The following is a 27,822-nucleotide window of genomic DNA, read 5'->3' as shown; positions in this document are numbered from 1 at the left end:
TTCTTGAATTTTCTCATATATGAGCTTTTGGGGTACACCTCATATCAGTGTGGTAATAATTAGTCCTCAATAAGTATTTATTGGATTGTATACATTTATAGCAGGAGATGCATTCTAGAAAAGATTGTAGAAAATGTAGAAAAATGTAGAAGAGACCATTTATTCTAGAAGTTAGCATTGATATGGAAAAAAACAAGATGTCTTGGTTTTTCATACACAAAAAGGGAAAATTGAGTAGATAAAACTCTAATGTAAATAGAATATCCCCTCTCTTCCTGCATTCAGTCTACAAACATGTAATAAGACCTACTGTGTACTAGATATGGTGGGATTCTGTCACCTCCATTTCTTGCCTCTTAGGGGCTCATGAGACTTCCTGACAAGGTGGTGAAACCTTTGTGATAGAAGGGCCATTGGAGTGAGGCTACACAGACACAATCTGGAAGTAAGCAGAATGAAAATATCCCAGTCCCATCTCAAGGCAGGACTCTCCATTGAGATTTTCATTTCTAGGCCACACTGCCAGGGAGAAACTCTTTCCCCACGGAGAAATCAATGCAAAGCCTGCTTGATATGATTCATATAAAGGTTCTCAAATTGGACATATTTTAAAAATCAGCTGGGAAGCTTTCAAAATCTACCTATATCTGGGCTCCAATTAAATCAGAACATCTTGGGGTGGAGCCAAGGCATTCATAGTTTTTTTAAAGCTCCCAAGGTGACTATAATATGTAACCAGTGTTGAGAGTCACGAATTTACTCAATCCTGCCTCTTCAGTATGCAAGTTAGATTCCTGATTATGAGTCTTCCAGCTGATCATCTGTCTGAACTTGTGTGTAAAATGTGTGTGCACACACACACATTTTGTTACTGGAACAGAAACATGGCAAGAATGAAAACAGTTTTGTTAGTGAACACCTGGTTTTATTTATTAAGTCCTGTCAGTCCATGGAAAATCAGCCCAGCATAGATATTGACTATTAGCTTTGGTTTAAGATTCACTGGCTTATGTATTGTGTTATCCTCTGGCTAGAACTATTCCCTCTTGATCTATTCTTCTTTGACCTTGGAGCTGCTGCTGCTTGTCAGTAACACAGCTGTCATATCTATTGTCACTAAGACTAGGAAAGGGCATTTGACAGTAGGAGACAACCAAACCCCAAAGCCTTCCTCTCCCCATACCCCCACCCCAGTTACTGTCTATCACAATTAATTGAATTGGGTCAGTTCTGAGAATCTAGGACTTGTAGAGGTAATAAACTGGTATAAGAACGCAGGTCATGGAGGTGAAACAACTTGGGTTGAATCTTGACTTGGCCACCTATGACTGTGTGATTTTGAGCAAGTTCTTTTTTAAGCTCTATGTAATTTATTCTCCTCAAAATTAAAAAAAAAAGGTGGGAATGATTATGTTTATCAGTTAAAGTTCTAATATTATGACATAAAACACGCGATGATAAAACTCAGACAAGAACCCAGTCCTGTTAATTCTGATCCACTGCTGTTCTGTAATTCCACTAGAGTTATGGCAACATAAAAAAGCAACATAATGAGATTTAGCATGCTCAAACATCCTAGTCAGAACAACACCCACTTAAAGATTGAGAGACTCATATGGTGCAGCATTTTAAAAATGATCTCCTTCTTTTCTGTGAATCTTCTAGGTGTCTGTGAACACTTATGCCTTCATTGCATAAATGAGAGCAATAGATGAATTTATTATGGGATAGTAAATGTTTTTCCTCTTTATTTCACATGAGATAAAACATTAAAAAATGCTCTCGAAATTAGGCAGTGATCTTCAGTTGCTCAGTTGGCAAATTGCATAATTACATCTAACATTGTCACATCCTTTTTTGCATCAACAAATTTCTAGTCATTCAGGTTTTTTTTAAGATGAACTCAGACAGAGCGCTATCTTTTGCTAGGAGATTAATATAAGCATAAAAACCAACTCCCACACAGTAAGCACACTCAGCATACTGTGGAGTGGCTTTTGTCACTTGTAGAACAGAGCTGGATACACTTCATTCCTAGGATAACACTGGGATTTCAAGTGAGAAGCAGCACCACTTAGACACCTTTTCTCTGAACCTTTGTGTTTATGCCTTTTAACTGGTTGATTGATCAACCTCAGATTTCTTATTACCTATATTACCTGGGATTATACATGACCGTATGTCAGAGGTTATCATAATAAACAAACTTCAGAGTACCATCTCCAAGTCTAATGCAATCGTAACCAACCAACAACTACCATTTACTGAGTAGGCTGCACTTACTACATAGTGAAAATTATGCTAAGTGCTTGCATTTATTTTCATTTAAGATAATTTTCATAATACCTTGTGATCCTTGTTTATATATAAGAAATCCAAATCTTAGAAAAATCCATATCTACAATTAAAAATAAAAAAGTGACAGAACTAGGATTTGCATAAACACCTATCAAAAGCAAATGGGAACACAAAAGCCACTGAAAAACTGCCATGCAAATGTCAAGCTCTGCTCCAGATGCAGAAGCAGGCACGGTTAACTCAGACCAAATCATAATCTAATCATTGCCCTTCAGGACTGGTTACCTCCTTCTCAACATCCATCGGGTTGATGATGGTGTTACTTAAGGTATGAAACACTGAAGATCATTTTAAGGGGAATAAAACTAATTATTTTGAACGAGCAATATGAATAATACAGTCACTTTTAATTTAAAAAAGCAAATAGTATAAAATTGTAGAATAAATAATAAAATATTAGAAAAATGCTAAATAACTTATAAAAATACTCTTACCTCAATAAATATATGGCCACACACTTAACAACTTAAAACAACACAAACTTGTTATTTTACTGTTATTTTACAGTGCTGGAGGTCATACTGTAAAATCAATCTCAGTGGGCTAAAGTTTAGGTGTCAGCAAGGTTGGTTCCCTCTGAAGACAACAATGGCGAGTCTATTTCCTGCCTTTTCAGCTTCCAAAGTCCTCCTGCATTCCTTGGCTAGTGGCTCCTTCTTCATATCACTCCTAACTCTTGTTTCTGTCTTTAGGTTTGCTACTGTTGGTCCTCTTGCCTCACTCTTATAAGGGCCTTTGTGATTACCTTGGACCTACTTGGATAATCCAGAACCATCTCCCATCTCAGTAGAGTCTCTCTTGCCCTGCAAGGTAATACATTCACAGGCTCTAGGGGTTAGGGCATGAAAACCCTTGTGGAGGACATTATTCCATTGATCACAATTACCAACAGTTACATTTTTTAAGTGAAGAAAAAAATTAAATGAATTAGAAAGGAATCTACTCTCTATTATAAATAACCTCTACTCAACCCAATTAATTTGTGGCTGAGAAGTTATATTTCTCTTCTGGTGGGTGCAGTGACTGAGTTGCAGAGCAGCTTGGATGAGCTTCTGCATAGGAACCACTGTGGAAGGTTAGATTTAAAAGATGTTTCCTCCAAATGTTCAGAACAGAGCGAGGTCTCTACTAAGCAGCAGTGTTGAAACTGCTGCAGAAAGAAGATTACAATAATCAGGGGGTGGTTAAATCAATCCATGTAATATTTGTTATTCACTAAAAATGAGTGAGGAAGCAAAGAGGAGAGAGGAAAAACTGTAGCTTCTTGAATAATAATTGAACCAGTTCATCACATTCTGAGTTGAAGAGTGTGTAGCAGAAAAACATGTGCTACATCTTCCTGTGGATTTTCTGATCTAAGCATGAAAAAAAAAAGACAACTGAAGTGCCAAGTTGCTTTTTGAATGAAGCAGGATAATTTTTTAAAAAATCCTTCAGCTATATCTGAGTGGAGCAAGTCCATGCAAAAATATGTTTTGTTTTGTTTTAATTTTCTCTGGATTTGATAATTGGAGATCTCACTTAATGCCCAGGGAAGAGATATACAGTCTTCTGCTATCACAAAGAGAGATGTGTGTTTTGAATGACCAAGTTGCTTCTAAAAGAATCAAGTGAAATTCAAAGTCCCTTTCAAAAACAGATTTAATATAGTTCTCATGCTAGAAAACTATGTTTTTCTAATTGTTTCTTTTTTTATTAACCAGGTTTGTGTCTAGCAGCATTTAAATGTATATATTTACCTCTTATAAGGATCTTAACTAGTACATAAAGTTACTTCATTTAAAAAAGCTATATTTTAAAACATAATCAAACAAAAATATGTATAAAATACTTTGAGACAACCAGAATACCAAATCAAAGATTCATATTACACTAATATTAGAAATCCTTTACATCACTGAGAAGTAAGAAAAAGAAAAAACTTTCAGGCTCACAATTCACTGAATTACTTCTCAAGCTTTAGTGAAACTTCTGCAGAAACATTGGTGAACATACAAAGCACCTAGTAATCATGTCAAAATGCATATTCTGAGTCAGTAGGTCTGAGTTTAGGGGTGATTCACAGATTTTGTATTTCTAACAAGTTCCTGAATGATGTTAATGTCCCTATTCTTTCCTCTTTGAGTAGTACATCACAGAAAGTTTGTAAAATTATAGATTCCAAAGAACCACCCCAGACTTTCTCACAGATCTGTAATTTTAATAAGGCTTTTCTGATGTATTTCTATACAATTCAATGTATTTCTATACCAATTCAATGAACTGAGTTGGCACAATTCAGTTACAATTTAAATGCCTGCTGTGGGCATGTGGTTTCATAAATGCTGAAATTGAATTTAGTTTTTAAAAGGTACTAAACTTCTTGGACTGCCACCAAGCACCAGCCCAACCTTAATCACATGCCTTTTAACACACTAATGCTGCCTTCATGCACATAAGCTACCTCTTAGCCTAGAATTGGGAGTCTTAGTATGGAGATTTTGACGACTGAGAAAATTTTTATCTAAGTTATTGAAAATCAACTCCTAGAAAATGTTACAAACACACTTGTACATGTTTTGTAAACAGTTTCAGGAACTTGCATATTGTCTAGTTTATCCATAGATGCCTGTTTCTGAACCTCTAAGAATCCATGGTCTAGTTACTGAGCCTGACAAATAGTATTTACTTCAATGATAGAAAAGATTGGTTTTGACTCCTCTGAGCCAGCCCTAACACCACTCCCTGAAACTGATCCATAGCATTTGGCTTAGGTTTCTCCCAACCTCTCCCAGGTGCTCTCCATGGTACTAGACTGACTTCAGGCTGCACAGCCTGCCTCTATTTCTCATCCTCCTTGGCTTGCTTCTAAGAAACGAACAAACATATAAATAAAGTCTCTCTCTCTAATTGCAATTTTTCCTTCTGAGGTCCAGACTGTTTTTCAAGTCCTCTTTGCTAATCTCTCAACTTTGAGACTGCTCCTCATAATCAGAAGTTATTACTAAAAGACCCCTCCCTCTCCATGAATAATCTTTAACATATACAAAAGTTCTTATGCTTCTCCTCCTCACAGTTTTACCTACATTGGAAGCTCTCTGCTTAAAAGATCTTTCATTTTACTCTTTTGGAAAAACAAAACAAGTTTAAAAATGCAAATACATTTTGAAAAGAACACAATTAAAATTCAGAGATTATACAAAGAAATATAAGAATCTAGCAATAAAGGAAGCAGTTGAGTCTACTTTGGGACACTAATGAACACACACACAGTATATATACACAAACTACAGAGCTTTGGCATTGTCAGTATAATTATTTTATCAGGCATTTCTGTAAATTTTCTAAGGAGTTTGTGTTTAATAACATTTTTAACACTCCATTGTACAACAACAGAAAGTTATGGGATTGAACACATAACATTATATGCTTCAAATTTTTGTTGTAAATTCTCCTCATTTAAGGTAGAGAAAATGATAACTATGTAGATATGTGAATTAGCTGGAATGCAGTGATCATTTCACAATGTATAACCAAACCTCAAATTTTAACCTTACATATATATACACATGCAGTTTTTACATGTCAAAAAATTAAATTATGACAAAAATAGGAATGATGTCACAATTACAAAGGCAACACTAATGAGCAATAGAAAATTTTTGTTTTATCTTTATTGTAAAATTTATTACATTGTAACAGTAAAAATAAGAAAAAAGGGATATTCATATTTAACTAAATAAATGTTTATTGCTGCCTTATCTGCATAAATATTACCTAGATAGCTATTAGGGTCCAAGCTTTCTATTTTACCTGTTGAATAAGATATTTTGCAGTTCAGTAAATGTTTTCTGTGTTTGAATATGAACATCTGGCTTGTAAAGTAGCCTGGGTGTTTGGAGTCCAGAATAAGGGCCTACCAAATCACTTGGAAAGAATGGAAATTAGTTTGACCTCAGAGAGTGAAATTTTAAATCAAAATAAAATCGATCAAAATTAAATTATGAAAAATCAAACCCACAAAGATAGAACTGTTATCATAAAAGTACAACTTACTTGAGACCTATATGAATAGAGTGGACATTTAAGGCAAGATCATGACAATTAGGAATGGATAGATCTGCCAAAGTAGAATTTAAAAGAACTTCGAAAAGTCAGGTGAAAATAGTGTATTCACATTTTATGTGGTTGTATCCAGTAGACTTTAATTGTACATCCCTATTATTATGTGAATAAATCAAACTATCAAGAGCCAATTTCATTAACTATTTCATTTCTATTTCTTTTATTGATCTCAAGTGTATAGTCTTCCATTAGTATAAATTTCCATAAATTAGACGTTTCTAACACAAATAGATTATGTTACAGTTCTGGAAAACAGAATAAAATTGAAACAGCAGCAGGATGTTTTTTGGTTTTTTTCCTGGTGGTTTCATGGGAAAATCCCTTCTTTGCCTCTTCTGGATTCTGTTGGCTGCCAGCATTTCTTGGGTTGTCGTCACTGCACCCCAATCTTTGCTTTTGTTTTACATTGCCTTCTTCTAATTTGATCTCCTGTCCCTCTTACAAGAACCCCTGTGATTACAAAAAACCCACCTAAATAAATTAGGTAGAAATCTCCCAATCTCAAGATCTTAATCACATCTGAAAAATCTCTTTTAACAACTAAAGAAACACAGGTTCAGGAATGAGGAAATGGACAGGTTTGGAACTTACTCAGTTGACCACATCATGCTATGCAATCTTCCAATTATATCTTGGTTTTCCCTGTAGATTTTACTGAAGAGAAATAAGGAGATATCCATGGTGGCTTAAGTATTTCAATTCTTACGATTATATTTCTACAAATAAATTAATAAAATGAGAGTTTGATCCTATATAGCAGGGTTATGAGTTTAGAAGTCTGATGCTCAGCAGTGGATTTTTTTAAAATTTTCAATGTTTCCTTAAGGTTAAGTTTCTGAAACTTACAGAAACAAAACCAGAACCTGATAAATGGTTCTCTAAGTTTACAAATAATACCTTTTCACTACATGCTTTGCATTAATTAACAACTCCAGAATCTCAGTGGGTTTGGCTCTTTTCCTTCTGGATATACATTAGACTAAGTAGACTTTATCTGGGACATATGATTCTTTGGGCAAAGAAAAAAGCCAAACCACATGATTCTGCTTGAATATGGCATACAAGATATACGCTCACATCCCATTGGCAAAAGCAATCCACGTGATCAAGTTCCACATCAATGAGAAACAGGTATGTTCCTCCAAAGGGAAGAATTGCAATACTATTGGCAAATGACATGGATATACAATCATCTTTTATGGAAAAAGAAGCAAACATTTTGGAACAAAAATACAATCTACCAGAGATTTCTAAGTAGGCAATCCAGAATACTTGGCATCATAACCTGACAACTTCATTCATTTGAAAATATATGTCGACTAAGTAACAATAATGCAAAAGGTGGGAGGATAGAGGTAAAGAATCCAAGGTTCTGTCAACTTTTGTCAGACTAATTAAAGTAAAAAATTATACTGCATAAAATCAAAGATGAATATTGTAATCTCTAGAGTATCCTCTAAAAGATATAACATAGAGAACCAAACAATGCAAGCTGGTATAACTATACAAATATTAAATAGGTTTTTAAGGCAGGAAGTATTAAGAGGTAAAGAGAGGCATTTCATAATGCTAAAGGAGCTAATCCAATATATATCCATCACTAATAGTGACTCAAAATGTATAAAGCAAAGCATAATGAAAGACAAATTCATAATTATAATTTGAGAGTTTAGCACAGCTTTTGCTATAGATGTATGGGAAACAAACAAACAAAATTATCAAAGAATAGAAGATCTGAAAATAAAATTAATAAGATTGACTAAGTGGATGTGGATGTGTGTGTTGTATGCACACCCAACAAAGGCATTATTAACATTAATTTCAAATGAAAGTGGAACATTTTCCCAAATTAACTCATATGCTGGGCCATGGAAAAGCCTCCAAAAAATTCAAAAAATTAAAACTACTTTTAGTATGTTCTCTGATTAAAACGGAGTGAAGCTAGTGTTCAGTAACAACAACAAAACAGTTAACCAGAAAATCCCTCAAGTGCCTAGAAACTAAGCAATGTGTGTCTAAATCATAATCCATGGGTTAAGAAAGAGATTTAAATTAACATAATAGAATTATGACTTCATTAGCATACTGTGAGCCCTTCTGAGTCTACTTCTTTTGTTCATTAAAATTAACAAACATACAAAAACTAAAAGCAACTACTTTAGAACCCTAGAAAAGTACACAAAATCAGATACATTATTGACAGGAAGCAGATCCGGAAGAAGTGACCAGTTTGGGGATGAGTTTCCTCAATGCAGACCCAAATTACTGAGCTCCTCTGCTGATCAGTGGAATCAGTGGCAAAAACTCGGATAGAAATCTTGTCTTTCACCAGAGAACAAAGCTGGGAAGTATACGAGAGGTCCTACCAAAGAGACCTGGTAGAGGGATTCCCTTTTCTGAGTATGAATCTGCCTCTTGGGCTCACCCCTAAACAATGCATTTTTAACACAAAGCAGCATCACAAAAAATTCATACAACTGAACTGAAATTAGAAATACTATTCATAGAAGGAAAGATGGAACTTCTAGTCTGAAATCAAATGTTCCCCCATTGGCGAATAGGTAAAGAACAATAAAAAATTTGACCAATAATCATTGGAAAAGATAGTTAATAAGAGCCAAGCTCAAGATGATACAGACATTGGAATTATCTAAAAATTCAACAGTTCATACAGTAGCTGGAGATGAAAGAAAATTGGTAAGCTTGAGTAATAAAGAAATAGAATTTACTGAATATGAGTCATAGAAAAAACAATAATGAAAAAAATTATCAGTCTCAGAAGTACCATGGGACAATGTCTAAAGTTCTAACAATGCTGCCACTAGAGTCCTAGAAATAGAAGAGCAAAAGATTCAAGTAGAAAACAATATATATTTGAATAAATTATGCTCCCAAATTTTTAAAATTTTATAAAAGAAAAGGTATAGATTTTAAAAGCTCAATGAACTCCATATAGCATAAAGTCAAAGATAATCACTCTAAAGTGAAGAAAGAGACAGATAAAGGAAAAAATTACTCTTGTAATAGCTAAAGGAGAGCATGCATTGTATGCAGAGGAAGGATAATTTGAATGACTGCAGAATTCTTAGCAGAACCCAGAGAACAGCAGAACTACATCTCTAAAGTGCCAAAAGAAAAGAACTGTCAATCCAGATTATTATATATAGTGAAAAAATCTTTTAGGAATTTAAGATACAAGTAAACATCATCAAGCAAGGAAATATTTAGAATCGGTCACCAACAAACCTATTCTAAAAGAATTGCTAACAGATGAAGGATATATTCCAGCTTGAAAGGAAAGGATGCCTGAGAAAAGCCTAGATCTTCAGTGATGAAGAATGAGCAATACAAGTGATAAATATCTGCATAAATATAAACCTGTTTTTCCTCCTAAGTTCTTTAAAACATGTGTTACTATTCAGAGTCAAAAACCATACATTATCTCATCGGATAATCATGAAAGTCACATAGCAACCAGGACATAAAGGTTGGTGAGTGATGGTAAATTGACCTGTAGGAGTACAAGGAATCTATATTTTACTTAACGTGGTACGATTACTGAATCCTAAAAAAAAAAAAAAAAAAAAAAAAAAAAGTGAGAAATTGGATGTCTAGTGCGTTCTTTAGGGAAAATACTAAAATAATATAAATTGATATAACCCAACATGTAATAGATAAATGAAAATTGAATACTAGAATATATCCAAATAATCAAAAAAGGGTAGGGAAGAAAGAAAAGGGAACAAAAGTCAAAGTTAACAACAACAACAACAAAAAACCCATAATCATAGACTTCAATCCAACCATATCACTAGCTACATTAAAAGTTAATTATTTACTGAAAACCCTGGTTGAAAAGTAGAAACAGTAGATTTTTGAAAAAACAAGAACTTACCATATGTTGCCTTAGAAGGACACACTTTACATATAAAGTCAAAGGTAGGTTGAAAGGAAATGGGGGTATAATAAGCATTAAAAAGCTAGAACAGAGGATTAGGCAGGAGGATCAAAAGTTCAAAACCATCCTCAGCTACTTAGCAAGACCCTGTCTCAAAATAAAAAATAAAAGAAGCTAGGGGTGTGGAGATTGCTCACTAACAGGTGCCTATCGTCCTCCATTTGCCTGTTTGCCTGCCTCTTGCCTGCCCATTGCCGGCCGTCTGATGTCCACCAGCAGATTGCCTGCCATTAGCCTGTAGAGTGCCTGCAGACCGCCAGCAGATCACTCATGGCTTGCTGACCGCTGCTGCCTGGAAGCCCATTGTCACAATGCCCACAGGTTTAGTTACACATGACCACTGCCATCTTGGGACACCAGCCAGGGCCTGCACATTTGCCACTGCCACTGCTGCCATCTCAGGGCATGGGCCCCTCAGTCTGGGGACACCAGCATGGGCCTGGAGATCTATTGTCTGAATACCTGCAGGTCTGGTTGTACCTGAGGCCTTTCTGCTGGGTGTGCTAGTGGCTGCCATCTGGCTGCCTCTTTGCAGGGTTGCTCATTTGTGTGAATGCCTACCTGGTCATCTCCCTGCAAGTGGAAACAGCATTGAGATCTTGGCACTAGACCAAGGCAGAGCCTGGGGAAGCTGAAGCCGGGGTCTGTCATATTGCTTGGGTGGGTCACTCTGGGTCTAGCAAGCCCTTAGATCAACAGAGACTAAGGGCAATTCCCTGGGGGAAGCTCAGGTTGGAGAAACTGGAAAAAAAAAAAAAAAAGTTTCTTTCCAGCTCACCGAGTCGTGAAGTACACTGAGATGGAAGGGGCCGGCTACAGTGGGTGGGAAGACCAGAAGAGGGTCACCCATCCAATCTGCCCAGCATCCGCCAGGCTGGAGCTACCATCAAATTTCAGACAATCCCATCTATCAGCAGAGAAGGGAAGCTGAAAAAAAATTTTGAAAGCCAATGGAACCTATTGTTCAGTTTTCCATTGAGACTTCCTTGTGTTTTTTTTTCTTTTGCCCTATTTCTCACATCTCTACGATCTTTGAATCCAAGTATGTTCATGCATCAATTTATTGAGGAATGGGATGTCTGAATAGTATATTACCATTTTGTTGTGTATCCTTATATTTTAACTTTTTAAAAAAACTGTATATATATTTTTTCTCTCACCTATCTCCTTGAATTCTCATTCTCACTTCTCTCATACTAACTGCAGATCACTATTAATTCCTCCCTTGCTCTTACTATAAATTTTTACCTCTATCTTCTCTCCTTTCCTCTCATAAACATTATATCTTACACTACTTCTGTTCCCTCGTTGTCCTTACTTAGAAATGGTAAACCCTTTTAGCAAACTTACTCTTTATATTGTAGACAATAATTGAACACATCATTTCTATTTAATGTGACAAAACTGTGGACACCTTAATAGGAGCTATTTAGTTTAAGGCTATATATTGTTTGCATTGGTTGCTGTTAATATATGTCTCCCCTTTAAAGATGAGGTAATGGAAGCCTTTAGGGACACTATAAGACTACAGGGTAGACACTGTCCTGCCTCAGATTCATACTGCTAGATGGGAAGACAAAAAAAAAACATGAAAAAAAAGGGAACAAAACACCTCAACAAGCCAAGATGTTTCAGCAGTAGAATCCATAGACAACACAGTAGAAGAAATGTCAAAGAAGGAATTTATAAGATACATAGTTTGGCTGTGTATTATTAGAATACAAGAAATAATAATCGTTGGTGAGGATGTGAGGAAAAAGTTATACAATGCAGGTGGGACTGCAAGTTGGTGCAAACACTTTAGAAAGCAGTATGGATATTCCTCAGAAAACTTGGAATGGAACCACCATTTGACCCAGCTATCCCACTCCTCAGTTCATACCCAAAGGACTTAAAATCAGCATACTAGAGGGACGCAGCTCCATCAATGTTTGTAGCAGCTCAATTCACAATAGCCAAACCATAGAACCAACCTAGATGTCCTTTAACAGATGAAATGATAAAGAAAATGTGGTACATATACACAATGGAATATTACTCAGCCTTAAATAAAAATGAAATTATGGCATTTGCAGGTAAATGGATGGAACTAGAGAACATAATGCTAAATGAAATAAGCCATTCCTAGAAAACCAAAGGCCAAATGCTTTCTCTGATAAGCGAATGCTGATCCAGTGTGGGGGCAGGGTCAGAGAAGAAGGAAGAAGGTTTATATTGTGCAGAGGGGAGTGAGGGGAGTGGTGGGACTGTGTAGATGGGTAGGATGGTAGAACGAGACAAATATTATTGTGATAGTAGGAACAAATGTGACTCCATTTTGTTTTATGACTTCATCCTGTAAAACAACCATGCCAAGTAGAAGAGTCATGACTGGGGCAAGATATTCTTTTCCTTTTGCTAAAGAAACCTTTAAGAACACAAAACTACCTAATAGGATATTGTTTCTGTAACTAGGGTAACGGGGCTCTGTTTCTGTAACTGGGGTGACTGGGCTAACTGTGATTGGTTAGGCTTCCCTCCGCTTTACTGCACTGTCCAGCTTCTGTAACCTGGATTGCTTGCAATGGCTAGACCCCTAACATCCCTTTTGTGGTTTTCAGGCTTATAAGGAGTGCCCCTGCAATTGTTTGGGGCTGATCAGGGGAACAACTTTATGTTTTGGTCAGGCGACACCGGTGTGCTTCAATAAAGGCTTGACTCGATTATACCTGAGTGGTCTGGAAGTCAGTTTATGAAACCCTGGGACAAAGCTTTAACTATAACATTATTACCCTATATTACATGTATTAACTCACTACTGATGTGACTCTGCACCATATACAGCCAGAGGAATGAGAAGTTGTACTCCATTTGTATACAATGTGTCAACATGTATTCTACTGTCATGTGCAACTAACTAGAACAAATTTATTTATTTTTACTGGTTGTTCAAAACATTACAAAGCTCTTGATATATCATATTTCATACATTTGATTAAAGTGGGTTATGAACTCCCATTTTTACCCCGTATACAGATTGCAGAATCACATCAGTTACACATCCACGTTTTTACATATTGTCATACTAGTGACTGTTGTATTCTGCTATCTTTCCTATACTCTACTATCCTTCCTCCCCTCCCCTCCCATCTTCTCTCTCTACCCCATTTACTGTAATTCATTTCTCTCCTTTGTTTTTTTCCCTTTCCCCTCACATCCTCTTATATGTAATTTTGTATAACAATGAGGGTTTCCTTCCATTTCCATGCAATTTCCCTTCTCTCTCCCTTTCCCTCCCACCTCTCATCCCTGTTTAATGTTTATCTTTTTCTCATGCTCTTCCTTCCTGCTCTGTTTTCAGTTGTTCTCTTTACGTCAAAGAAGATATTTGGCATTTGGTTTTTAGGGATTGGCTAGCTTCACTTAGCATAATCTGCTCTAATCCCATCCATTTCCCTGAAATACCATGATTTTGTCATTATTTAGTGCCGAGTAATATTCCATTGTGTATAAATGCCACATTTTTTTAATGCATTCATCTATTGAAGGGCATCTAAGTTGGTTCCACAGTCTACTTATTGTTAATTGTGCTGCTATGAACATCGATGTAGCAGTATCCCTATAGTATGCTCTTTTAAGGTCTTCAGGGAATAGTCCGAGAAGGGCAATAGCTGGGTCAAATGGTGGTTCCATTCCCAGCTTTCCCAGGAATCTCCATACTACTTTCCAAATTGACCGCACCAATTTGCAGTCCCACCAGCAATGTACAAATGTACCCTTTCCCCACATCCTCACCAGCACTTATTGTTGTTTGACTTCATAATGGCTGCCAATCTTACTGGAGTGAGATGGTATCTTAGGGTGCTTTTAATTTGCAATTCCCTGACTGCTAGAGATGGTGAGCATTTTTCAGATACTTGTTGATTGATTGTATATCCTCCTCTGAGAAGTGTCTGTTCAGGTCCTTGGCCCATTTGTTGATTGGGTTATTTGTTTTCTTATTGCTTAATTTTTTGAGTTCTTTGTATACTCTGGATATTAGGGCTCTATCTAAAGTGTGAGGCGTAAAGATTTGTTCCCAAGATGTAGGCTCCCTATTTACCTCTCTTATTGTTTCTCTTGCTGAGAAAAAACTTTTTAGTTTGAGTAAGTCCCATTTGTTGATTCTTGTTTTTAACTCTTGTGCTATGGGTGTCCTATTAAGGAATTTGGATCTCGACCCCACAATATGTAGATCAGAGCCAACTTTTTCTTCTATCAGACACAGTCTCTGATTTGATATCAAGCTCCTTGATCCATTTTGAATTAAGTTTTGTGCATGGTGAGAGAAAGGGATTCAGTTTCATTTTGTTGCATATGAATTTCCAGTTTTCCCAGCATCATTTGTTGAAGATGCTATCCTTTCTCCATTGCATGCTTTTAGCCCCTTTATCGAATATAAGATAGTTGTAATTTTGTGGATTGGTTTCTGTGTCCTCTATTCTGTACCATTGGTCCACCTACCTGTTTTAGTACCAGTACCATGCTGTTTTTGTTGCTATTGCTCTGTAGTACAGTTTGAAATCTGGTATCGATATACCTCCTGCTTCACACATCCTGCTTAGAATTGCTTTTGCTATTCTGGGTCTTTTATTTTTCCATAGGAATTTCATGATTCTTTATCTGTTTCTACAAGAAATGCCATTGGGATTTTGATTGGCATTGCATTGAACCAATAGAGAACTTTTGGTAATATCAGCATTTTGATGATGTTAGTTCTGCCTATCTGTGAACAGGGTATATTTTTCCATCTTCTAAGGTCTTCTTCTATTTCTCTCTTTATGGTTCTGTAGTTTTCATTGTATAAATCTTTCACCTCTTTTGTTAGGTTGATTCCCAAGTATTTTATTTTTTTGAGGATATTGTGAATGGGGTGGTTTTCCTCATTTCCATTTCAGAAGATTTGTCACTGATTTACAGGAATGCCTTTGATTTATGCGTGTTGATTTTATATCCTGCCAATTTGCTGAATTCATTTATTAGCTCTAGTAGTTTCTTTGTAGACCCTTTTGTGTCTTCTAGGTATAGGATCATATCATCCTCAAATAGTGATAATTTAAGTTCTTCTTTTCCTATCTTAATGCCTTTAATTTCTTTTGTCTGTCTAATTGCTCTGGCCAGTATTTCCAAAACTATATTAAATAGAAGTGGTAAGAGAGGGCATCCCTGTGTTGTTCCAGATTTTAGAGGGAATGCCTTCAGTTTTTCTCCATTTAGAATGATGCTAGCCTGAGGCTTAGCATATATAGCTTTTACAATGTTGAGGTAAGTTCCTGTTATCCCTAGTTTTTCTAGTGTTTTGAACATAAACGGATGCTGTACTTTGTCGAATGTTTTCTGCATCTATCGAGATGATCATATGGTTCTTATCTTTAATTCTATTGATGTGGTGAATAATATTTATTGATTTCCGTATATTGAACCAGCCTTGCATCCCAGGGATGAATCCTACTTGATCATGGTGCATGATCTTTTTGATATGTTTTTGTATCCAATTTGCCAGAATTTTATTGAGGATTTTTGCGTCTAAATTCATTAGGGATATTGGTCTGTACTTTTCTTTCTTTGAGGTGTCTTTATCTGATTTGGGAATCAGGGTGATATTGGCCTCATAGAATGAATTTGGAAGTTCTCTCTCTTTTTCTATCTCCTGAAATAGATTGTAGAGTATTGGTATTAGTTCTTCTTTAAAGTTCTTGTAAAACTCTGCTGTATATCCATCCGGTCCTGGGCTTTTCTTGGTTGGTAGTCTTTTGATGGCTTCTTCTATTTCCTCACGTGATATTGGTCTGTTTATGTTGTTTATATCATCTTGACTCAATCTGAGTAGTTCATATGTCTTAAGGAATTTTTCGATGCCTTCACTATCTTCTATTTTATTAGAGTATAGGGTTTCAAAATAATTTCTAATTACCATCTGTATTTCTGACTTGTCTGTTGTGATGTTGCCTTTTTCATCCTGTAAGCTAATAATTTGAGTTCTCTCTCTTTTTCTCTTTGTTAGTGTGGCTAGTGGTCTATCAATCTTATTTATTTTTTCAAAGAACCAACTTTTAGTTTTGTCAATTTTTTCGATTGTTTCTTTTGTTTCGATTCCATTGATTTCAGCTCTAATTTTAATTATTTCTTGCCTTCTACTGTATTTGCTGCTGATTTGTTCTTCTTTTGCTAAGGCTTCAAGGTATAGTATGAGGTCATTTATTTGTTGGCTTTTCCTTCTTTAAGGAATGAACTCTATGAAATGAATTTTCCTCTAAGTACTGCTTTCATAGTGTCCCAGAGATTTCAATATGTTGTGTCTGAGTTTCCATTTACCTCTAAGAATTTTTTAAGTTCCTCTTTGATGTCTTCTGTAACCCTTTGTTCATTTAGTAGCATATTGTTTAATCTCCATGTGATGTAGGATTTTTCCTTTCTCATTTTATTATTGATTTCCAATTTCATTCCATTATGATCAGATAAAATGCATGGTAGTATCTCTACTCCTTTGTAATTGCTAAGATTTGCCCTGTGACATAATATACGGTCTATTTTTTGAGAAGGATCCATTTGCTGCTGAGAAGAAAGTGTATCTGCTTGATACTGGGTGGTATATTCTGTATATATTAATTAAGTCTAAATTATTAATTGTACTATTGAGCTCTATGGTTTCTTTATTCAACTTTTGTGTGGAAGATCTGTCCAGTGGTGAGAGAGGTATGTTAAAATCTCCAATGATTATTATGTTTTGGTCTATTTGACTCTTGAACTTGAGAAGAGTTTGATGAACGTAGCTGCACTATTGTTTGGGGCATATATATTAATGATTGTCAAATCTTGTTAATGTATGGTTCCTTTGAGCAGTATGTAGTGTCCTTGTTTATCCCTTTTGATTAACTTTGGCTTGAAGTCTATTTTATTTGATACAAGTATGGACACCCCTGCTTGCTTCCAGGGTCCGTTTGAGTGATATGATTTTTCCCAACCTTTCACCTTCAGTCTGTGTATGTCTATTCCTATCAGATGAGTCTCCTGTAGGCAGCATATTGTTGGATCTTTTTTTTTAATCCATTCTACTAGCCTATGCCTTTTGATTGGTGCATTTAAGCCATTAACATTTAGGGTTACTATTGAGATATGGTTTGTATTTCCAGCCATATTTGATTATGTATGTTACTTAACATGATTTGTTTTTCCTCTATGATTAGTTTTTCCTTTACTGTACTACCTCCCACTGTTGGTTTCCATTGTTATTTTTCATTTCCTCTTCCTGTAATGTTTTGCCAAGGATATTTTGAAGAGCTGGTTTTCTAGCTGCAAATTCTTTTAACTTTTGTTCATCATGGAAGATTTTTATTTCATCTTCAATCCTGAAGCTTAATTTCACTGGATACATGATTCTTGGTTGTATTCTTTTTCTTTCAGCGTTTGAAATATGTTGTTCCAGGATCTTCTAGCTTTCAGAGTCTGTGTTGAAAGATCAGCAGTTATCCTGATTGGTTTGCCCCTAAATGTAATCTGCTTCCTCTCTCTTGTGGCTTTTAAGATTCTCTCCTTATTCTGTATGTTGGGCATCTTCATTATTATGTGTCTTGGTGTGGATCTCTTATGATTTTGTACATTTGGTGTCCTGTAGGCTTCTAGTATTTGAATTTCTTTTTTCATTCTTTAAGTCTGGGAAGTTTTCTAGTATTATTTCATTGAATAGATTGCTCATTCCCTTGGTTTGGACCTCTATACCCTCTTGTATCCCAATAACTCTTAGGTTTGGTTTCTTTATGTTATCCCATAATTCTTGGATGTTCTGCTCATGATTTCTTAACATTCTTGCTGAGCTGTCTATGTTCTTTTCAGGTTGAAAAACTTTGTCTTTGTTGTCTAAAGTTCTATCTTCTAAGTGTTCTACTCTGCTGGTAATATTCTCATTTGAGTTTTTAATTTGGTTTATTGTTTCCTGCATTTCAAGGATTTCTGTTTGTTTGTTTTTTATATCCTCTATCTCCCTATAGAGTTGATCTTTTGCTTCTTGGATTTGTTTATGTAATTCATTGTCAAAGTGATCTTTCATTGTCTGAATTTGCTGTATAATGTCTTCCTTGAGACTCCAGATCATCTGAAGCATGTATATCCTGAACTCTTTGTCTGACATTCCATCAGCTGCAGATATTACCTCATCTAATGTTGAATTGACCTGTATTGTTTGTGGTCCTTTCTTTCCTTGTTTTTTCGTACTGCTCATGATTCTTTCTAGCTTTGTGAAACTGTTGTGTTAATGTTTTTCCACTTATATATTTGTATTGTTCTTGTATAGCTCCAAAATCCCTCTTTTGCAGAGAAAGACAATGTTAACAGTTCCCAATATCAACAGTACATCATCTAAGCACAAGTTTTCATTATTAATACATTTATAGTTAGATTCTAAGTCTATAGATATTGGTTTTAATTCTTACTTAAGAATATAGTCATTAGTTTCATAAAAGGCATACCATATCTGGTGGCATATAGAAAACTTAATTTTAGATGAAGGATGCTATACTTAGAGGGAAAGGAGTGAGGGTATGAGGTTAAACTAACTTAGCACCTTTGGAGAACTCTAACCAATAGACTGGTAATTTATGGAAGAATGTATAGACTCAACCTCCTATCTGTATTTAGATAGTTACCCTATGTATAGATAGCAAAAGTTAGGAGATTGAAAGTAGCATAGAGGGAATATGAATGAAAAAAAAAAGAAAAAATAACAAGGAAGAAAAGAGAAATAAGAGAGAAGGAAAAGGAAAGTAAGATAGAAATAAATAAAAAATGGGGGGAAGGTGGGGTATATGCAATTCCTCTATATTATATTACTTTGGTAATTCGGTTGTTCATGCACAGTTCTTGGTTTCACATATGTTGAAGTTGTGGAAGAGAGAGAAGAGAGAAAGAAAGAGAAAAAAAAGTCTCTCAGAACACTGTTTTCCTTGCTTCCAGTAGGTGGCGTTGTCTATTCCTAGCTTGAACCTCTGTATTCAGGGTGGTGGGTATAGCCAGTGTGAAAGGAAATGAGCTTCCACCTGTATCTTCCCTACTCTAGTCTCTGAGGTAGAAACCAGATGCCTATACAGTTGTTTTGTGTTGATAGCTACAACCCCCAAAAGCTTGTGGGAAATATTTTGAGTTATGGCAGCTAAGGGTGGGGGAGTTGGAAACTGGGTACCTGGATCAGCCATAGAACCATGCTGGTAGCCACACCCCCTTTGATGAATTTTAAGGGTTGATGGACTTCCTCTGGACTAGCACATGGGGCGGGCCGGGCTTCCTCCTCCGGTCTGGGTTGGCGCCGGGGTGATTCCTCCTCCGGTCTACTTGGCTGGCACCGGGCTGCTTCCTCCTTGGGTCTGGTTTGGCTGGTGCTGGACTCTAGAACAAATTTAAAAAATAGAAACCAAAGAGTCTGGGGAATGTGGCTTGATGGTTAAGTGCCCCTACATTCAATCCCTGGTATCAAAACAAAAACAAAAACAAAAAAACAAGCCAGAATGGCTATTTTTCTATCACAATAAAAATCTTAAAATACCAGAAGACTAACTTCATGACAAAGAGTATTTCCTGAGAAAATTTCATAATGATAAGATAATCATATGGATGTTGTTTTTACTTAATAACAGAACGTCAAATGCATGTGCCAAAAATTGAAGAATAAAAGGGAGAGTTAGACCACTGTACAATTACAGTTAGGAGGTAATTTTTTTCATTATTTTTTTTCAATAATTGACAGTGAACTGACAGTAAAATATCAGGAAAGGCATAGCTATCTGAACACCTTCAAACACCACAACCTAATTGACATTCACACAATGCAACATCTAACAAAGGCAGAATACATAATTTTTCAAGTTCTCATGGTGCCTTCTCCAAGATCAACCATATGCTAAGCCTTAAAATAGATCATAATAATGTTAAACCACTGAAATATTACTAAGTACATCCTCTGAATACAATAGAATTCAACTTAAAAATTAATATAAACATAACCAGAAAGAGCCTAAGTATATATAATTAAACATTGTATTTCTAAATAATCTGTTGGTAAAAGAAGAAGTAAAAAGAAATTAGAAAATATTTTCAACAGATTAACAACAAAAATACAACTCTATCAGGATTCTTCAGAGAAATAGAATCAATAGAATGAATACTGATAGGGAGGAAAGGAAACAGGGAGGGCAAGAAGAGAGATTTTAATGAATTAGTTTATGTAGATGTGGGAGATGGCAAGTCTAAAATTGCAGGTCAGGCTGGCAGGTTGGAAACTGAAGGTAAATGTTCCTGTTGCCATATTGCATCTGAAATCTGCAGGGGAAGGTAGAGACTATGAACTCAGGTTCTGTGTCATCTTGATGCAGAATTCCTTCTTTTGGGGGAAACCACAGTTTTTGCTTTTAATTGTTTTAACTGATTGTATGAAGACCATCCAAATCATAAGGGCAATCTACTTTACTTCCAGTCTGACTGAAAAGGTTAATTACATGCACAAATACCTCAACTAGACTAGTGTTTGATTCAACAACTGGGCATCATAGCCCAACTAATTTGATGTATAAAACTAACCTTTATATACAACACATAAAAATGTGTGAGATAATACTAAAGAAATGCTTTGAGGAGAATTTATAACTTTAAATGACAATTTAAAAAAAGAATACTCAAAAGCCAATAACATAATGTTTCACCTTAAATTTTTAGTGAAATAAAAAATAAACAGCAAAACAGAGAAATCTTAGAAGCTAAAAACTTTTTTGAGATTATCTATAAAATTGAGAAACATGTAGCTACACAGATTAATAAATAAAAGCAATAACACAAATAATTAGTAATAGGAATAAAAAGGGGGTTGTCACCACAAACACTGCAAAAATAATTGTAGAATGTCACAACTTTAGGACTGTGGATGTAGCTCAATGGTAGAGTGCTTGCCTAGCACGCACACAGCCCTGGGTTAGATTCTCAGCACCAGACACACAAAAAAGAAGATGTCATAGCCTTATGCCTTTATGTTAACAATTTAACAACATAAGTGAAAATCACAACTTACAAAAATTGACACAAGAAAAAAATGGCAAAATGAATAATTGAATATATATGCTTTAGAATGCAAATTTCATATAAAAATTGCTCAAAAGTAATCTCCAGGTTCAATCCTCTGCACCACATAGAAAGAGAGAGAGAGAGAGAGAGAGAGAGAGAGAGAGAGAGAGAGAGAGAAAGATAGGTATTGTGTCCAACTAAAAAAAAATATTTAAAAAAATAGAAATCTCCAAGCTGAGAAGGTGTATCCATGATAAAGAGTCATATCAAATAATTATGAAAGAAATAGCACCAGTATCATTCAAACATTTCAAAAAACAACAGAGGGGGCTGGAGTAGTGGCTCAGTGGTAGACTGCTTGCCTAGCATGCATGAGGCACTAGGTTTGATCCTCAGCACCACATAAAAACAAAATAATGTGTCAAAAAACAGCAGAGGAGAGATTTTATAATGTTAATATTAAAATTTAGCAGTAACCTTAGTAATAAAGAAAATTACAGAAGAATATCCTTTCTGTAGATAGATGCAAAATTCTTAAGCAATTTTTAGCAAATCAAACCCAAAAATATGTAAAAAGGATAATGAATTTAAAAATCAATGTAATTCACTACATTAAAAGAATAAATTTCAGTATAGGCAAAAAATAATTTGAAAATATTTAGCAATATTTATGATAAAAGCTCTGAATAAACTAGAAATTATAATAAATAACATCTATGAAAAACCTACAGCTAACATTACACTTAAAGTAAACACAAGAATTATTTTATCCAGGGATGACCGTTTTTACCACTTCTGCTCTATATTCTACTAGCCATTAAACTAAGGTGTGAAAAAAAGAAAAAGTTATACAAAATTAGAAAGCAAAAAGAAAACTGTCATTGTTTGCAGATGATAGGGGTTTTTATGTAGAAAATCCCCAAGTATCTACAAAACAACTATGAGAACCAATAAAAAATGTTCATCAGGGTTGTAAACTTCAAAGTTTATATTTTAAATGTTTTCTAATGTGGAAACAAACTATTGCAAAATAAAATTCTAAAAATTCTATTTACTGTGGTTTTAAACAATATAAAATACCTAGGAATAATTATTAAAAGGGCATCCAGTATCTTGATACTTGAAACAAAAAAAAATTGAGAGAAAAATTAAGGAAAACCTAAGTTAATAGGAATTAATGTCAATATGAATTAGAAGACTCATATTGTTAAGTTGAAAATTCTCATCCAATTGATATGTAGATTAACATAATCCCAAATAAATTTCCTACAGAATTTTTGTAGAAATTAATAGCCTGACTCTAAAATTTATTTGGAGATTCAAAAGTCTCAGATTTTCAACCTTTTTTTAAAAAGAAAAGAACAAATTTGGAGAACTCTTCTGATCTCAGAATTTACAAAGCTATAGAAATTAAAATAATTTGCTATAGGTGATCCATGTCAATGGATCAGAATAGTCTAGAAGTTGACCTATGAATATTTGCTTAATTAACTTTTGACATTTCTAAAGTTAGTTAAAGAAAAAAAGGAAAATCTTCTCAATAAATCCATGCGGAGAAAAACGAAAATTGATTTTTTTCAGCATAAATAAAAATTTACTCAAAGTGAATCATAAATCTAAATGTAAAAACTAAAACACTAAACTAGTACTCTACCATTGAACTACTGGACTCAGCCCCTAAAACTCTAACACTATGGGAAAAATGATATATTTATGACCTTGAAGTAGACAAAGGGTTCTGACATAAGAAACTCAACACGTAAAACATTAAAACTGATGAATTGGAATTTATGAAAATGAAAAACCTTTTCTCTTTAAAAGTCACCAATAAGGGGTTTTAAAAAGTCACTGACTGGAAAAGACACTTGAAGCACAATTATCAAAGGAATTATATCCAGAAAACAGAGAATTATCACAACTCAAAATAAAAGACATGGGAACTAACAGAAAAATAAACAAAATAATTAGATATGTTCTCAAGAAGATATAAAAATGCCTAATGAGCACATAAAGAGATGCTCAATATCATTAGCCAACAGAAAAAAAATGCTATTTAAACCACAGTAGAACACACTGCTATGCAAATTTCTAAATGTCTACAATCAGAATTACAGACCATATAAAATACTAGCAAGGATAGGGGGCAACTATAATTATTATAGTCTTTTGACTGCACTGTAAAATAGTATAATCATTTAGTAAAAAGTTTTACCATTTCTTGGGCTGGGGATGTGGCTCAAGTGGTAGCACGCTCGCCTGGCATGCGTGCGGCCCGGGTTCGATTCTCAGCACCACGTACAAACAAAGATGTTGTGTCCGCCGATAACTAAAAAATAAATATTAAAATTCTCTCTCTCTCTCTCTCTCTCTCTCTCTCTCTCTCTCTCTCTCTCTCTCTCTCTCTCCTCTCTCACTCTGTCTTAAAAAAAAAAGTTTTACCATTTCTTAAAATATTATATCTGTACCTGCCAAAAAGCCCAGTCATTCTACTCAATCCACAAAAAGCACATGTGTGTATATATATATATTTTCTCATTAAGACTTGCATGTCAAATGTTCACAGTATCTTAGTTATAATAATCAAAAGCCATCCACAGATAACAATCACAACCATAGTCCAAAACATCTCATGAATGGAAAACAAATCATGAATTATCTCATACAATGGAATACTAGTTAGAAGTTAAAAGGAAATTACTACTGATAGACTAAAACACTTTGATTCAATCTCAAAATCATTATGATGAGTGAAAGAAGCCAGGAGAGAGAGAGAAAAAAAAGGATACTGTATGAATCCATCTATTTAAAGTGGAAAAACTGGCAAAACTGATTATGCTGTTAGAAAGCAGTACAGAGGTTAATTTTGAGAAATAACAGTGACTGGGATGTGCATAAGAGGAAACTTTGTGGTCTTTCTTAATGTTTTGGATTTTCTTGGTGTAGATGCTGCTTATATAGTGAGTTCATACAAAGAAAATTAACCAAGTTGAATTTTGTGATCTATTTGGATTTCTGCATATATATCAAGTTCAATAAATTTTTTTAAATATAGGAATAAAACAGAAGACATGGCTACAAACTGCATTTTCCACCCCTGTTTGCAACTAACAGTAGTATTATTTGTATTTCCATTTTTGATGTCCTCAGTATCTCTGCAATGGAGACACACCCTCCATTCCTGAACTCTAGAGCTGTGGATTCCTCCTCCTCTCACTACCATTGGCATCTGTACCACCTGCAGCAGCAGCCACAAGAGCACTATAGGAACTCTTGGCTGCTCCCTGGTGATGGCCAGCTACTGTTCTGTCCAGAGACCATTTATTGGACACTCTAAGTTTCTTTATTCTTATACACACACACACAACACTAGGACCACTGCTATGACCACCACCACTACCCTGGCCACCACTCCTGTCATTTCTATGGAAAAGGACCAACCACGATGCCGTAGCTATCAAACATCACATGCTCTGCCATGTATGTATCTATGTTCCCTTCTGACCATCATGAAGGAAAGCCCATTCTCTCACTATTTGGGGCAACAAATTGCATTTTTTGAGAAATCCTAATTGACAAATGTATTTGCAAATTCAAGTCATGTCCAGATAACCACATCTGTATCTGAACAAACAGGTAGAGCACTTTATTCGAAATCTAAAACAAATGCTTGCCTCTCCAGTTCAAGTTCTGACAGGACCAGAACTTTATTTGTTTAAAAAAATAACAACACCAAAAAAATCTTTATCTCAATGTCAGGATCTTGTCAGAGGGAAATAGAGTAAGGGAATCCTGGTGGCCTATCTGTGTCAGTCCCCATTAAGCTAATGGAGAATCTGAATTGTCCCCCATGGAAGACAAACATTTGTCTGGAGAAACCCCACTGACTCAAACCAAAGTATCTAGATTTATAAAAACTTGATTTTTAAAAAAAAAATGGTTCCAACTATGTCCTTGAAAATATAAATTGGCAGTTTATCTCATCAAAATGAATCTCTTTTTCATCCTTGAATCTAGGGCTTGCTGTGATTTGCTTTGGCCAATAGAATATGGAGAAAGTGATAAGGCGCTAGTTCTGAGCCTTAGCTCCAAGAGGCTCTATGTGCTTCCTTGTCTTTTTTGGAACTTGCTACCCCCATATGAACAAACCTGAGCTAACCTGCTGGAGGAAAGTTCAATTGCCAAAACTGTCTTTGAGGAGCCTATAAACAATTGATTGGCATATGTGCAAGAGAGCCCAGTTAAGATTAGCTTATCCAGCCCACAGTTAACATAGACAAAGAACAAGCTCACAGGGGACCAGAACTGCCACTGACCCACAGGTTTGCAAACTAAACATATGCATATACACACACTTATAAGTCATTCAGGTCTTGGAAGATTTTTTAATGCAAAAAGGCAATTGGCGATAAATAAGTGAAACAAATAGAAGACAACACCTAAATTATCATAATCAGAGATCAAGGTCTATAACATGATATCAGAGAGTCACATCCTCCATTGCTAAACTCTAGAGCTGTGGATCCCTGCTCCTCTCTGTAGCACCAGCACCACCAACACTAAAATTTCCTTGAATAGTTCTAATAACAATATTAATAGATAGTATTTAAATACTTAATTTAATACATTTTGCATCAATATTTTCCTATAATCTGAGGAAATGAAGGATTGTTCAGATTCACACATGGAACCAGCATATGAATATGAATCCTTCTGAATGAAGAGACGATGCCTGTTACCGTTGCATTGTATTTTACTGCCTCCACTACAGTAAGACTTGGAGATTCAACATATCTGGGGCTGAAATTCTAAAATCAGTACACTGATAAAATAACAACCATAGTCCAAAACATCTTTGAAAATATATCTGCTTGTAAATTGTACCACCAGCTACAGGAAGTCCACCAGCATCATCAGTTTTTTCCTCCATAACTTTTACAAAACAGCTAGAGTTGGGAGGGATAAGAGGTCAGTGGAAATACATCAAGTGTGTTTCAAGGGGTCTATGTTGATGAGTTAACAATAAAGAAATATAGAACACCTGATCACTGGGCATGGTTAGATGCTCACAGTAAGAGCTCTGTGAGACCAAAAACCCACTGTGATCATTCTACTCACCTTTCCCATCTCACAGCCAGACTAACAGATGGAATAACTTGCAGTATTAAAATTTTGTCACTTTTCTGTTCCTGTCTGCTTTCATTGGCAACTGTTTAAACTTAAATTTACAAAAGTTAAATGTGCATCTAGTCCAACTCCACTATATTGCTCTGGGAAATCACAACATTCCCAGAAGAAATCATGGAAGTGAGAGCTGCATAAGGAATCAGCAATCCCTGATCTTGATTCGTGATCTGGCATTAATGGCGAACTCTTGCTACATGACCTAGAGTTATCTGACCTTGCTATGTGTTTAAATCCATTTAAAATGTCTAGAGCTCAGTTCTGTCCCTTGCAAAATGATTTTTGAGTGTGAGCAATGCAACTTAACCCTTCTGTGTGAAGAGATACTGCTTCCAGGATATAAGAAAGGGGTAGTATTGGTGCCGGGCTCCTGTTCCTTACATAGTACTTGGCTTTACTAGAATGTTCCTAGGTACTTTCTGAGACTCAGACTGCTGACACCTGCCCTCAACTGCACACTGCATTCAGATCTAGGATATGACAATATCGAGCTCCAAACTTAACTATTTCCCTTGTTACCAGCATAAACCATAGCAAATTAGCTCTCCCTAATTTCCTCATGCATGCAAAAAAATTATTAATATATACCTCATGGTGTTTTTGTTAAATATATAAGATAACATATGTTAGGCCCAGCTATTCTGTGTCCCTTGGTATTATTTAAACAATCTGTAAACAACACAACAGAAAACTACCAACTTAAGTAAAAAATAAATAAATAAATGGTGATGATGATACTGGGTGAGAGAGAGCACACGCGCGCGCGCGCGCGCACGCACACACACACACACACACACACACAAACACACAAATTCAAGTAAAAAAAAAAATTCCAAACAAGCAGACATAGGAAGACTGGACCCAGGGCAGATTTGGGAATTCCCCCAATAGGGTTTGCATTTCTATCAGGGGTTTCTGCCCCATCAGCCTCTGTGTTTAGATGGAAATTGGCCTGGCTTGGATCACATAACTATATCTATGACCACAGGGGAGAAAAATCCCTGGTATTTAAGCTGAAATTGCATGGCTTAAGGAGGGGGTACTTCCCTAAAGGAAAGAGGTTGTTGCTACTATCAGTAGAATGGAGAAGGAATGCTCGGCAGAGACAAATCAGATTCCATGCTCAGTCCTGTTAAGTATCATCAGTGTCACCCAAAAGT

At 35.5% G+C, this 27,822-nt stretch overlaps 1 protein-coding gene across 13 annotated transcripts in view; it reads right to left on the bottom strand.

The window, feature by feature from the left end:
• The window catches only part of LOC101968941 (uncharacterized), a 283,895-nt gene that overhangs the window by 175,635 nt on the left and 80,438 nt on the right, over window positions 1-27,822 (bottom strand). For 8 of the 13 annotated variants that reach the window (XR_013434454.1, XR_013434444.1, XR_013434443.1 and 5 more), the window contains one exon: window positions 19,614-19,816. Coding sequence is in view for 5 of the 13 variants with exons in the window: in XM_078038332.1 (XP_077894458.1) it covers window positions 19,614-19,816 (203 nt within the window). In the remaining 8 variants the exon portion in view is untranslated. Of the gene's footprint in view, window positions 1-4,128; window positions 6,913-7,053; window positions 19,817-23,693; window positions 23,808-27,822 lie in introns of those variants that run through there. The other 5 variants (XR_013434448.1, XR_013434452.1, XR_013434438.1 and 2 more) reach the window with 2 other exon arrangements.

This window comes from Ictidomys tridecemlineatus, chromosome 1 (genome assembly GCF_052094955.1).
Source record: "Ictidomys tridecemlineatus isolate mIctTri1 chromosome 1, mIctTri1.hap1, whole genome shotgun sequence".
NCBI classification, from domain to species: Eukaryota; Metazoa; Chordata; class Mammalia; order Rodentia; family Sciuridae; genus Ictidomys; species Ictidomys tridecemlineatus.
Note: the sequence above shows the minus strand (reverse complement) of the source record. Positions and strands in the feature narration are given on the sequence as shown.